At 44.1% G+C, this 15,315-nt stretch overlaps 1 protein-coding gene across 1 annotated transcript in view; it reads left to right on the top strand.

Moving 5' to 3' along the window:
- Positions 1-347: 347 nt before the first annotated feature.
- Positions 348-15,315, top strand: part of ASTN1 (astrotactin 1) — a 191,608-nt gene continuing 176,640 nt past the window's right edge. Inside the window, exons 1-2 of the mRNA XM_077763092.1 lie at positions 348-363; positions 1,505-1,692. Of these exons, the coding sequence (XP_077619218.1) occupies positions 348-363; positions 1,505-1,692 (204 nt within the window). The remainder of the gene's footprint in view (positions 364-1,504; positions 1,693-15,315) is intronic.

The following is a 15,315-nucleotide window of genomic DNA, read 5'->3' on the forward strand; positions in this document are numbered from 1 at the left end:
CAAGGCCAATATCTTCTTCCAAATTTCCTCCCCCTCTTCCACCCTCAACCCAGGCAAGCCCACTCTTCAATTGTATGTTTCCACATGGTCTCATTATATACACGGTGTAACACCTCCCACATTCACATTCGTTCAGGGTGGGTCACTCTGGAGACCTTGTTGAGGGCCTCATTTAGATTAGTATCACAGTGCCTAGAACAGTGCTTGGTGCACAATAGTATCTGTTAAGTCAATTAATGAATAAATACATAAGTAAATAAAGCAGAACATCATTTGTGCCCTCCTACAAATAGCGAAGGATATTTATAAACTGCATAAATATTTAAAATTGCTTCCCTCTTTACGGCATGGTACTTGATGAGAGTACTATTCTAAATGTGTCTTATTAAATCTTTTTTATGTCCATGGAGCTATTTATTTATTTATTTATTTGGTCAAAGGTGATAAATTTTGGGAGAAGAAGCCATGCCTTTTAAAAAAGGAACTTTTATAAAGCAATGCATTGCCAGAGTGTGCTCAGCAGAATATTAGGTCCCCAGGGTGGTAATAGTTGTTAAGGAAGAAATGATTTTGAGGCCAAATGAAGTTTAGGAGAGGCTGGGCTAATCAGGTCTCTCTGTTGTGAATTATCTCATAGATTCAATACAATCTTGCTTAGGAATATTAGCAGAAGAGACCCATAATAGCATACTTCTGTACCAGAGGCCTAGCACCTAGCACCTATGTTCGAAATGCATAGTAGGTTTTTGGTATTTTGTTATTAATTGTTGATGATAGTCTGGTGCCTCCATCTCAAGCCCTGGGAGCAGGTGAGTGCTTGTGTCTGTGCTCAGTGCCCACTTTTCCACTACCCTTTCCGTGTGTACCACCTCTGCTCTGCAAAAATGGAGAGTAAAATTAAAGGGAATTAAAACACCCCTGCCACAGCGAGTATTACACATCTCCAGTGGGCTATGCTGCAAATGATTGTGGTTTTAGAAATATCCTGTTGGCCCCAGTGGCTCTGCAGTAACCTCCCAGGATGGTTCCAGATGTGCCAGTTCTCTGCACAGTGATTACCAACTCTCTCCTTTGTAGATTCGCTGGTGTCTAGAAGCAATTGCTAGGGAACTCACATTTTCAAATTTACAAGAGGCAAACAACCTTGTATTTACCTCCAGGGGTTATCAGGGTATTCAGATGGTGCTGGGTAAAGGATGCTATTGGTCACAGAAATACGGAGGAGAACTTGAATTTTCACCTTGGTGTTTTTCTCAATGGGTAAGAGTCCAGCTCACTGGATTATGGAGAAAAGATTGGGGGAGGGGGGCAGATAATTCTCTCCTTCTCAGGGCCTCTTCCCTTCCTGGAGATTTGAAACCTGACCCTAACCATCACTGGAACCCTTTGTTGTCTTTATCTGACACTGGCTAATGGGTACCATTGTCTGGGAAGTTGATGAATAAGAAGATTCAGATTGGTCCAGTCCGAATTCTGACCTGTGCCCTTGGTGTCTGTCCTCTAGAGATCTCAGGAAACACAGAGGACATTCCTCTGGTACGCTGGAGGCAGCAGTGGCTGGAGAATGGCACTTTGCTTTTCCACATCCATCACCAAGATGGTGCTCCCAGCCTCCCTGGACAAGACCCAACTGAAGAACCCCAGCATGAGTCAGCAGAAGAGGAATTGAGGATCCTGCACATCTCAGTCATGGTAAGAGCAGCGTGGCTTTAACCATAGCTTATGTTACCTTGACTTTAAGAGCGTTGGCGCCATGAACATAGCCCTACAAAACCCACTCCACATCGCGTTAATAAGTAAATTTCACATTTGTGGGAAATGTCTCCACCTGGGGTGAAAAGAAAGTTGTAGTTACTTCTATCCCACCATTACCCACCTGTTCTCTTTGGGAACATGCCTAGACATGGAGTAACTTCTACAAACAAGAGAATATCAGATGGTGGCAGTGGATTGTCTTCTAAAGGGCTTCTTCAACTAGTAGATCAGAGTATCTTCTAATAGTTGCTCCATAAATGTGTGCTGAATGACTGATTTGCCAAGCTGCTTGCTGCTACCACGCCCTCTTCTCTCTTCCTCCAGCCAGGAGAAAGTCTGCGTTTGGCTTTCTGTCCTCTTACAACAAACAGCATATTGATAGATACATGCCCCTCCCTATAGCCTAGCTCAGAAGTGTCACCATCAGCCTCCCTTCTCCTATTCAGAAATTTGAGGCCTCAAGAAAATTAGAAGATTCTTCCTAAAATTCTAGGAACTTGCATTTGAGAATCTCAGTCAAAAGTGAGTGCTTCAGTGACAGGCAGGGTTTGGTCTGGGGGGGTGTTCATTTTGTTCACCGTTGTGTTCTTAGCACTTAGAACAATGCACTCACATAGTTAATGCTTAATAAATATTTGTGGAAGAAATGAATGAATTTCCCAGTGGAAATAGACAATGTCTGTTTCACTTGGTATTTTATGTATTAGTATTATATTGGTAAAACCAATATATCATCTGCTTCAAGGAAGCCTGAGAGCAGATTGAGGCCGGACTGATTATTCATGACCATGTATACAGAAGGCATGGGCTGTTTCATGTTTATGAAACTCTACAGAAAACCAACCTAGGTCTTGGTCTAAACTTTATCTATTACTCTGAGACCAGCACTATGTGCTGTTTAGTTTTGTGCATCAGATTGGGAGAAATTGAGCACATTTTAGATACATAAAAATTTCCATTATCCAGATATTTGACATTGAAACTCTTCGCATAAAATCTCTGATGAAATCTCAGAATGTAAGTCTTCCTCTACTTCCTCTACCGGTGTCTCCATGAATAACTAGCTTGGTAGATTACCTGCATATACCCAAGCTACTTTATTTAAACTATATGGTCCAAGAAAAGAGTCCTTGAAGAGCAACTGGTAAACCCAGTGTTTAGATGTGCCAGAAGGCAGGTGGGTAAATGAGATTGCTAAGCCTCACGTTTACAAATTAATTGAGGTTTATGATATGGCAGTTACCTTGTACATCCTTAATTAAAGACTAACATTTTCTCTCTCAGGGAAGATTGTCTTCTTTCATGTAGCTTGTAGTTCCCAGGGAGAGGTAAGATCGGGCAGATCGCTGGATCAACCCTAGCATTGACTGGATTGACAGAGGTAGAGGCCACATTGTCTTCACATTAACGATGTGGTCTGATGGAAAAGAAGGGCACCACGGTGGATTTCCCCTAGCCATTCACATCTTCCCATCAATGTGAAAAGCAGTCGTCATTGTCCTGGATGGGTTTTGTTTTGTTTGTTTCTTTTGGCCTAAGACCATTTCAGCAAACCAGTCATCACACCAAGGAAATTTTTAGCGGGAAAGAAAGTGTCTAGAGATTCTTAAGGACTAATATTGGGTATGATTGTATCTGAGAGGCCCTGAATATAGGTGGTCAAGACAGGCAGCGTATCAGAAGGTGTGTTTGGTGGGGCTTGGGGGAGTAGTGGGAGGGTCCATGGAAAGACAGTCTAGTGCTGGTCATCATTGCTGCATCATCATAGTGTAGCAAGGATCCTATCTTCAAGTATCCTGTCCTTTCTATCCTCAGAGTGATGTGCTCCAATAAGTTCTCTAAAGAAGTGTATATGTGTGTATTGTGTGTGTGTGCATGCATGTGTACGTGTGTGCACACAGATGCATGTTAGTGGAGGTGCATGACAGTGGAGATAGAAATGTGCAGCTCAAGGGTACCAAAGGATTTGAGGAAATAGTTTGTGCCCTTAAATATACCAGCCCCTATGAAAGGCCCTGCCTTCCTAATGTTTTGTTTTTGGAGCCCCCGCCCCGAGCAGGGATTAATGGACCATGGGCACTGAAACGGAAAGAGAACAAAAGTCAGCCTTCAACCTGTGTCTGAAATTTTTCCTTCATATACTACCGGTTACCCATGGCAGACCAACGATGACATTCTGTCTTCCAAATAAAATGGAAGAGATTATTCCTTCAGCGTTAGTTTATTCTGTGTTATTTTTCACTAAGCTGGAGGGGGCAGAGGTTAAAAGATCATGGGCAGAGGGTGAGGGTGGGCAAGTCTTGTGTTTGTCTGTGGCTTGACCTCTTGGATGTGGCTAGGCCCATATCTCCATGAAAAATTCAGGAAGGCCTTTGACTTCTGCAAGGAAACAGGGATCCCGAGGTAGCGTGAAGATACAAGTACTCCCTCCCATCCCTGGCAAAGATGCTGTGGTCAGGGCAGTCTTCTGCAGCCCAGCTTTGCCATCTTACCTTGCCCTATTCCCATTCCATGCCATACACCCTCGCACATTGCCCCTCCTATCCTTAACATTCTATTCTAGACACAGTTTCAAAGTCTAAAGTTGTGTATCTGCCCTCAGCTTGGAAATCAAGCCTGAGGGTATCCTGTTTGAAGATATCGTTCCTAGAATCTCTGATGGCTTCTTCTTAAGAGACTCGGGGACTGGTAGACTTCATCTGATACGCTTTATCCCACATCCTTTGGAGGTGAAGTAGGCAGTCATTTGAGGCATCTGGAAAGAGAGCATTATAAATGTCAGAAGATTTTGCAGTCCTTTGACTAGTAACACTGTTGGACAGCAAAATGCACTTACATGAAATTTTATTACCCAGACCCTGCTGGTTATGAAATAACAATAGCAGAGCTATTTTTCATTAACTATAACGATCAATACTGATGTGGTTTTCAGTTCGTATCCAAATAGCATAATTTGAAAAAGAGAAAAGTCAAGGTGATTATCAAAACATGAATACGCCCAACCTTTTCTCTCTTGTTAAGAAAATGTATATTTAAAAGCTTAACTGGCAACTCTAAATATTTCCAATATGTGCAGAGGGAATTAATGGTTCTGTGAAAACCTTCAAGTTTACATTTCTCTGATTTTGTGTTTACACTTTTCTCATCCATATTGCCTCAATGCAGGGACCACTGTTTATTTTTATATTTTGCATTTACTGTGTTTAGTTTTAAGCACAAAGTATAAGTAATGAGAAACTGAAAGGCCAGGAATGCCTTTTTTTGTATCCTTATGACACTTTATGAATGAGATTTGGCGAGTCATCTCTTGCACTGCACCCAGTATAAATATACCATCAGCAAAATTGTGGGCTTGCGGGAAACCAATACCTCAGCTGGGAACTTGGCAATTTAAAACTTTGAAAACCCTTTTGCTTTGCTTATTTTTCAATCACATCCTAAAATTTTTGAATTATTTTTTCCAAAGAGGTGCTCTTTCCCTCCTGAAATCTCACATTACTGCTTGGAGGGTCAAACAATGCATTGTAACCTCCAGCATGATTCAAACTAGGCTGAAGAGATTTATTTTGAATTTTGCAAGATAATTGACATTTAAAGCTACTGAAGTACACACAGGTACTCTTGATACTCTTTTGCAAACTCTTGAACGAGTGAAAATCATTGAATGAAAATTGGTTGTCTGAGTTTAAATCCAGAAGTCAGAGACTTTTTCAGTTATAAGCAAATCCTTTACTCCATAGGAGGTCAGGTTTTAATATGACTTTATTTTTTTAATATTTATTTTCGAGAGAAAAAGAGAACACGAGGGAGGGAGTGGCAGAGAGAGAGGGAGATGCAGAATCTGAAACAGCTCCAGGCTCTGAGCTGTCAGCACAGAGCCCAATGTGGGGCTCAGACCCACAAACCATGAGATCATGACCTGTGCCAAAGTCATAGGCTCAACCGACTGAGCCACCCAGGCGCCCCTCATATGACTTTACTTTAGATATTCAGATTCTGTGGATTTGAATTTCCATGTTGTGCATTTGCTAATTTACTATATGATCTACATTTTTCTTCTTACAATATGCAAAAGAATTGAATGGTGTATAATAGCACTTTAGTGTATTATCTATATATTTCATCTTTGTAATTAAAGTTGGCAGTGGTAAGAGACTTCCTGTATGCATATATGTTGGTTAAATACATTTTCCGCAGCAAGTAACCTTTCAAAAATCCTTCAGTTTGATATATATATATATATATATATTGCAGTGATAACTCCTGCTGGTAGGTAAGCTTTCATAGTTCAGCCCTCTTAGGCACAATTGACAGTTGTGGGGAAAAAATAATCTGTGAGCATTTGTCTATCTCCCCGGAGATTTGGGGACGGGGGCCCATCAATGAAGCCTGGGTCTGCTCAAGACCACTGGTCCCAACTGCGTGGGTCCATTGGCCAGTGTCTGAAGGTTCTCCTGGCCTTCAACTGCTGGCTCCAGGCACCTTGTTTCCGGGTGCTCCAGGTGAGCCCTAGACGCATAGTTAGTTTTCTTTTGGGAGAAACAGTGTAGAGACAAAAGAGGCCTTAGATGGTGTGGAGTCCCAGCATCCGGGAAATAAAGTGGGCCCTTTAGAGAAGTTATTTTCTAGGGAAGTAACACCTGGGCCGAGTTAGTACAAAGCCTACGGAACACACGTATGGAAGCTTCCAGGATTGTGTTCCCAAGACCGTAGACAACTTTGTGCCACAGGACCCATCCTTGCTCTTACTTGCTCTTACTCGCGCCTCCTCACTCAAGTTCAGCTCACTGCCTACACATCGTGTGTTACTTTGCTTGAAGCTGTCTTCACTGTACTCGCAAAGCTCAGCTACGTCGAAGGGCAGGGAATAGTGTTCTAAGCATGGGTGTTGCTATGTGCCGCCAAGACCATCAGTTTATTATTAAGTGTCTGTGGGCATAGGCAAGCTAGATGCTTTTTCTGTCAGTTCTTTTTGCCTTCAGCTAATCTGTACAAAATTCATTAGCAAATTCATTAATCAGGGTCACTTTTACATCTTTCTTGTTAATTTATATTATTGGCTTAGTTCAACTGAGGATGCCCTATCCTTCTGATCTTTAGAAAGAAATGGAGGCTTTTAGATATGCCTTGTGTTCCTACAAAGGATAGAACTAGAGTGATAACAGATTCTGTCCAAAGAACTTTTCTAGCAATTCAACCCATCTGTTATGGGGCAGGACTGACCTACTGACCTTACCGTCTACTTGCCAAAGCCATTGTCGTGTACTTGGCCTCCCACTAAGAAGATGGTGGGTAGTCCCTAAAATAATAGCAAGATCCCTACAGACAAAACCTCCTTGAACTTGGGTTGTTTCTGTCAGACTGATGTGCAAAAGAGGAGGATGCCAGGGCCCATTTGGGGTCTCTCCCAAGAGCCCAGGGAGGGTTGGTGTCTAAGCCTCCCCACCTGGCACCGTGGTTCCGCTGTGCCTCTTTTGCCAAGGCGCATTAGGTGCAGGTACATGTGTGTCCATTAGCCGTTTCGGTTGTTGAGCTATTCTGAGCGCTGGCTGGTCTCCCGTATTCCTCAGAGGGGGAGCTAGGAAATGTGGGAAAGAAACAGTGGGCTTCAGGTTGGAAGGGGAGCTTCAGAGCCTGGCTTTATACCACGTCAGGTCATCTGCTGACCTTTTGGGTCTCACCTCAACTGTGAAATGGATACATTCACTGGTGAGGCTTTTTTAGTTTCAAAACATGGAGGTTCACTCAGGCCTTCTCTGTAAGGGAGTTTGACTATAGAAATTCACATGGAGGTAAGGGAGACAGGAATCATCTTTTTCTTTTTTTAACATTTATTTATTTTTGAGAGAGACAGACAGACAGAGCATGAGCAGGGGAGGAGCAGAGAGAGAGGGAGACACAGAATCTGAAGCAGGATCCAGGCTCCCAGCTGTCAGTACAAAGCCCAACACGGGGCTCGAACCCACGAACCACGAGATCATGACCTGAGTCGAAATCGGACGCTTAGCCAACTGAGCCACCCAGGCGCCCCAACAGGAATCTTGTAATTAAAAAAATCCTCAGAGCAGAATGTCATGAACTCTGGAGCTGGAAGGTTGTATAGGATCCGTGAGTCATCATGTCAGCCCCCAGCCTCCATGGTTGGTTTGTGGTTTGGCTTTTTGACCCATCCATCTTCATTGTTCCCATTGCCTTGAATTAGCTCCTTTGTCCAGTGCACTCTGTAAATCTTGTCCCCGTTTTGATGCTTTTGAATGTTTGTACCACCCATTTACTTGTCAAGTCATCTCACTGGTGACCCCTCGAGACTTCTTGCACCTTTATGTGTCCATCCCTCTGCCTGTGGCTGCGATATTCCCTGATTTTCCCCACTCCTGACTCCTTAGAGAGACAAGCAGAGGGAAACTAGTTACCGTAGTTCCTGTTTGTTGAGAGCTTTTCCTCGCAAATCACCCCGTGGGAGGACATAACCCTAACTTCTCCTGTTGGCTGTAGTTACAGGGAGGTTGGCTTAGGTAGCACAGAACACAACTGGTCCTGTTCCAGGCCCAGCTCGGAACCACATTCTTTAGCATAGGAGAGAAGCCAGGATTCCACGATTTACTTGTCCAGTACAGTGGGCATGCTGCAGGGGCACCTGGGTGGCTCACTCAGTTAAGCGCCCAACACTTGTTTTGGTGCAGTTCATGATACCAGGCCCATGAGATCAAGCCCTGTGTCGGACTTCCTGCTGGGGGTGGAGCCTGCTTACGATTCTCTCTCTCTCCCTTTGCCCCTGCAAAATAATGCCCCCAAAACAAAGCAAAACAAACAAACAAACAAAAACAATGGGCATCTTGTAGAGATGCTTGGAGGACTGACAGATGCTGTCATCGTCGTCACCCTCATCATCATCATCTCCATCCTCCTCCTCCTTGTCATCACCATCGTCATCATTGCAGTTTTATTTTGTGTTTACCAAGTGCCAGACACTACTCTAAGTACTTTCACTATATATTACCAGATGTTTTATTCTCATCATTACACCATGAAGTAGGGATTATTATCATCCCATTTTACAAATGAGGGGACTGAGGGCCAGACAAGTGGAGTAACTTGCCTAAATTTAAATGCTATTAGGTTACACAGCCAGGATTTAAGTTGAAGCAGTTGGTAGAGTCCAGACTCTGTTCTCTGAGAAGCACCAGCTCATATTCTGGCTGATAGTGGGTGCCCAATACGTACTTCTTACATGTCCTTTTATCAGTTTTTGTTTTTTTGTCCACTTTTCACTGCTGAGCCCCATTTGACACTTTTCCCCCACTGTTGCTTCAAAACCAATAACTCTATGAGCACTAAAACCCACAACCAAGATAGAATATAGATCTTTCTTCCTGTGGCTACACCAGACAGCTAACCCCAGAAGCTCAGATTCGGTTCGGGTTGGCTACACCCACCTGCTAACCTTGGCTTCAGCCACACCACCTCGCAGCTGGCTGTGGGCTCATTGGCAGGGATGGGAAGAGGGCAGTTAGGGACTTTTTGCTCTAAAACTGTGAAAGTCCTATAATGGTAAATTTAGGTTTATTCATGTACATATTTTCACACCTTTGCAGTTTTTAGAAACAAACCAAAAAAAAACCCCCACCATTTTAAAAGCATTATTGACCTATCATTGATTTAAAAGAAATTATTGATTGATTCATTCATTTAGATATAGATTCTTTTTTTTTTAAATTTTTTAATGTTTATTTATTTTTGAGAGACAGAGAAACAGAGTGCAAGCAAGGGAGGGGCAGAGAGGGAGACACAGAATCTGAAGCAGGCTCCAGGCTCTGAGCTGTCAGCACTGAGCCTGACACAGGGCTTGAACTTGGGAATGCTGAGATCATGACCTGAGCTAAAGTCAGACGCTTAACTGACTGAGCCACCCAGCTGCTCCTAGATATAGATTGACCAGTATCTGTCTGGCTAAGAAGGTAGAAAATTAGTAAGACAACATTCTGCTTTCAAGGAACATTGAATGCTATTATTAACACTTAATATTTGAGGATGGCCTTTGGCAGAACTGGGAGCCAGTAGAGTGTCTACCTTCTTTGCCATTTCTTTACATTTTTTACATCCTTTTTACAGTTTTGTTCTTCTCTTTCCTGAAGCTCACAGAGACCTTAAGTTGCCCCCATTTCTCCAGACAACAAGGAGAATAGCTAAGAGGCCACATTTTTGTGATACTATTTTTTAACAACATGATGTAATATTCTGTTCACCAATTTAGCTCACTTGATATAGAAGCCAACAAATTACTTTTAAGTACTTAGTTCCAAAAATCTCTGTAGATCCTTTTGAAAGTGGGAGTCATAATCTCTCTGGGGTTTAAGTTGATGAGAAGAACCGGTGATACTCCTAGTAACGAAGCTAACATTTTACTCACTGTGTCCCAGACAACGTATGGGATATTTTCATGCATAGTATCAGTCCACTCCTTAAAAGTCTTGTGAAATAGATAGTAATTCTCCCACTTTTCAGATATGAACACTGAGACTTCGAGAAAGTAAATCACAGATCCAAGGTCGTACACGTGGAGCCAAGATTCAAGGAAATGCATCTGGCTCTAGACTTCATTCTGCTGTGACTGTGCTGCCTGTTGGCTTCAGGGTCAGCCCGTTTCTCCAGTTTTCCAGGCTGTGGGATAATTTTGCTTCTAGCTGGCACAGAAGAGACCTTCCACTTGATGAACATTAGCAAAGCTTAGAGAACCGGGCAAGGAAGGTGTTGTCATGATGGAGTCTCCCAGCCACCGCAAAGGGCGAAGATCTGCACTGAGCAGAGGGATATAGCGTTGCAGAGAAGCCCGGGGTTGACTCTGAACAGAGGTCATCGAGAAGCCCAGAAGCCAGAGAAGACTATAAATTCCATAGTACTGAACTTCAGGGAGGGAGTTGATAGCAAGGCTTTGTTATCAGAGAGACCAGTTTACATCCTAGTTTGAACCTTACTAGATTTCCTAGTGTCCTTGGGCCAATTGCTTTAAAACTCTTCTACACTCACTTTCCTTATTGATGAAATGGGAATGATAATAGATTCTGCTTCTTAAAGCTGTTTGGTTGATTAAATGGGATGATTCTTCCTAAGCACTTCCTATAGTGCCTGGCCCATGAGAAGTGCCCGGTAAATATGAACCAGGTAAACCCTTGGGGCACCATGCAAGCTGCCTGTAACTGTTCTGTGCACAGTGTGTCCCCCAGGGCCACTACCTCTGGGAGCGAAGAGGCAGCTGGAATCATGGCCACCCCTTCCAGGGGTCCTGGAGGAGTCATGCTCAGGGACGAGACTGAGGCAATTAAGGTCATCAGGGCAACAGAACGGGCCCATTGTGAAGCCAGGATGTGGCCGTGGATGTCTAGGGCATTATTAAGCCACTTCTGTTTCACTGTTTACAGGGTTTCCTAGCAGCTATCCTACGGTTTGGGAGGATAATCCCAGCTCCAAATTCCCTGGAAGAACATCACTAACTTATTTATTTATTTTATCAAACCAAGTGATGTCATTATGGGAATTCCTATTCTACTCAGGTATCAAGGAGTGTTGTTACATTCCCAATGGGGAAAATAAAGCACGTTCTGGTGGGAGATGGTGGTGGTCAACACTGGTGGAAAGGGTCAGAGTTCTCATTCTGAAGGCAGTTATCTTTCCTCCAGCTCAGGCCACCTTCTCCTTGCCTTCTGCCCATGTCTAAGGTTTTGTGATCCTTTCACTGACCTGAAATTTGCCTTTAAATCTGATCTCAAGCCCACATTCAATGGGTGAGTGGGTGGTGGAGACAGAGTAGCTTTGGGTATAGTAGATGTAGGCAGCCATGTCCCCACAGAGAGAACCCTGCATGGGCGATAGCAGGACATTAGGCCAGGGGTCTGTAAAGTGCCAAGTGGTAAACATTTTCAGCTTTGCAGGCTATTTGAACTCTGGTACAGCTATCCAATTCTTGCCATTGTAGTGCCAAAGTAGCCATATGCAATAAGTAAATGGGTAAATGTGGCCCTGTTCTAAAAAGCTTTATTTACAAAACAGACAGTGGGCCCCAAGTGGCCTAGAGGCCATAGTTTGCTGATCCTGATCTAGTACATTCTCTTTTGTCTACAGAGTGTAAACAGACACTGAAATCTTAACAACTTAGCGGAAGTGATAGGGTACCATTTGCAGAGTGAAAGATAACAGTTTGCTCATTTTAGTCAGACTCCTATAGATTGATTATAATTGTCACATAAGGCAGGCATTGATAAAGATTCTTCTTGCTACAAATTCAAGGCACAAATTCAGGTGAGATGCAAGCATATTAGCCTCTCCTGAGAGGTATTGATGGGTTGAGCGAAGACAAAGTTGATGAAAACAAAATATGCTTAGACTTGACAAGAGAATTATAAACAAGGTATGGATTAGGAAATATGCAATTTTCTTTCCCTTTCCTGTGAGGCTGATAGCTCCTGCTTGGTTTCAATTTTGACACACACGGTAGACTTTTGTGAAATGTTTAGATATGTAAAAACAGCCCCTTATACCAAAATACCTCATGTAGGTGTACCTGCCTGCAGAGAAGTATATTATGCTTCCAGACATGTCATGATACATTTGGTGTATGATAGGGAAGGACTTTAAGAGTTAGTGGTGGCTGTCTGCCTTACTTATGAATAAGGCTGATGGTGGACAAGACATGTTAAGAGACCTCACCTCATAAAATTGCCTCATCGCATACCCTGTCAGGTATCCATTCAAGTTCATTGGAAGTCTTGCCTGAATGAGAGGCTGATGTCAGTTGCTCTCCTCCAAATTGCACAGGACTCTCCATGGTGCATCCAAGGAGGTCAGGAGCTTCCTGCTGCTGCCTTTCTATTTATGATTCTCCTGATACCTCTGTCACTGCTGCCGACATCCATGAATAGCAAGAGATGAGTCAAATAGCCTTCTAACTTGGGTGAATCAGATGCTCAGTTAATTGATATATTGAACGGTGGCTGACAGCAGTGAGTGCCTCATGGAGAAGTATCTGGGACTTTTGGGCTTGGCTCCCAGTCCCAAAGTTTGCTTAAGGTGAACTTAAGGGGACTTCTGCAGCCCCCTAATGCACCATGGCCACGTGAGATCCCTAAGAGACCAGATAACAGATGTTTGTTAAAGGGCTCAACCTTTCGTTTCCTCCTTTGTTATATCTTGTCTGAGCAAGAAGATGGAAGACTTTGGGGTTGAGACACATAGGCATTTGGGACATAGAGGAGTGAGGGTGTCAGAACTTGACATGTCTGGACTTTGGACACATTCTCACGAAGTGAGGTAAGCTGCCCTGCAAACAAACGCAGGAGGGCTCTGCATCCCAACAGTGAAGTTAAAGCATCCCAGTTTGATTCTTCTTATTCCCTAAAAATTGTGCAGTGTACTCACACAGGTTACCCTCCCCAGGCTTTCTGCTGGCCGCCTCAAGGGCTCTGCTGACCAGAGAAAGCCGCCTCAGCACCTGAGAGTTCCAGCCTGTCCCGGGCACGACCGCCGTCCTTGGACTCCGCCTGCAGTTGGAACGGGCAGCACCAACGTGTCCCCACTGGGACTCTGCTCGGACCTCCCAGAGCAGAGTGATGTAACCAGGCTATGCTCCCCCAGACTGCATTTTCTCTTCTTCCCTTCTCACTGTGCTGGGCCAGTGAGACACATGGACCACTGAATTAGAAGTCAGGTGGCTTTGTTTATGGGCCTTTCCCCATGAAAGTCTGCAAAACCGCAGGCAAATCTTCACCTTCCAGAAGCCTGTTTTCTCATCTGCAAACGAGTGTTCTTAAAACTTTAGGCATTCAGATTGTGCCATGATTTTTTTAAAATCTGCCTTGGTATTTTCTGAATATTTTTATTTAAATTGACTGGCTTTTCCAGTTTGAATTTATTTTTGCCTTAGATGAAAATGCCAAAACAATCATGGGTTTGATGTTATCATTTATTATTTCCGTACGGGTTAGGAAAAATATTCCTTTATAAAATAAGGAAATTAAAACATCCCCTACTTTTGCCAGCCATTGGCATGGCATCAACTAAGAGCACACGAATGGGCTGTGGGCACCGTGCCTGGGGAATCCCAAGCTGGATGACCTTGCAAGTTGTTTCCTGCTCTGACATTCCAGGAATATGAAAGTGAAGGACATATGGGACACTAGCAACCCCTAGTTAAACAGACTTCAGAGTAATACACAGAGAAACTTTATTCTGTTCCCTGCAGTGACTCTGCTTTTCTTTTTTCCATTTATGAACGTGAGATGATGGTCTGCGGGGAAAATGGCTGGCTCCTGTGCCTATACTATAGGTTGGGTTGAATGGAAGTGGTTCTGCCCAGGGAGAGAGCTGTCGCTTCCCACTGTGCTGACCTGTTGAAAGGATCTGTCAAAAGTCTGTGAGCTTTTCCCTGTGGCCCAGTGGGGCCTCTCCTCAGGATTTGCCAAACTGCTAGCCCAGGGCCTCTTGGGCTCAGCCAGCTCTCCTCTTCACAGTCTCCCACAGAGGCTCCCTGGACATGCCTCCCCCCTTCGCTGCAGGGAATGCTCTAAGAGCCTCCTGCGGTCAGCCTCAGGATGCAGTGGCTTCCGGACCATGGGAGGGAGCACATCCTGGGAAATAAAGGACCACGGCCTTCTGCTTGAGGGGTTGGGTGCATCTGTGGAGTCACCTGTAGAGCACTTGAAAGACTAAGAGGACATTTCTCCTTCCACCCAGAATGACTGCGATGAAGCCAGAGGTGGAGTGATTCTGGCAAGCACAACCAAGCCAGGGGTTTTATATTTTTATATTTATATTTATATTTCTTACCAGATGGCCTCAGTGGCCCTGTTTGCTGTCTCCTCAGGACAGCCCTTGTACCCTAGAGGGAAAAGTCTCCTTTGGAAGGAAAGTTCCTGACGGGTTAGTGGGTTCTGCCTTGCCAAATAACAGGACACTTCCCAGACATCCCATCCAGGTGAGTTCTCCTGGTTCTCAGGACAGCATCTGGACAGAGTCAAGGACAAGTCAGTGCCACCTCTCTCAGTAATGAGAGGCCGTCTCTGATCTCTGAGGCACTGGAGACCCTGCTATCTTTCTCTTCCCTGCTTCCTCTTCTGCATGCCCTTTGTGAGCTCCTTTGCCTCTTTGATCAAACTTGCATCTGATGTTAATTTTCACCTGATTTCATCTAATGAAAAAAGTTGGAGTGGGAAGTGGGCCGTGTAACCATTCCTGTGTGAGACTGTGAGTGTGTTCAAAGGGCTGTGTTTGCATGCAGAATTTTTTACCAGCATCTGTGTCAAGGGCTGCCTTATCCAGCTAATACCCTTCCAGGTCACTAGGGCTGCAGAGAAAGAACAGTCAAAAGGAGAAAAGTAGTTCTTTCACTTGAGAATCATCCACACAAAGAGTGAATTTTATTATTTGAGGAGAGAAGGATCCCAGTCTTCCTATTCATTCTTATCGTGCAAGATGCCCTTTTCTGTACCCTCCCACTCACTGCTGCTGCACTGGCCATGGCCATGACCATGGCAGTGTCTTCTTGTCCCCCCCCCCCCCACCCATTTG

The sequence above is a fragment of the Crocuta crocuta genome, unplaced genomic scaffold (assembly GCF_008692635.1).
Source record: "Crocuta crocuta isolate KB4526 unplaced genomic scaffold, BGI_CrCroc_1.0 scaffold3, whole genome shotgun sequence".
NCBI lineage: Eukaryota > Metazoa > Chordata > Mammalia > Carnivora > Hyaenidae > Crocuta > Crocuta crocuta.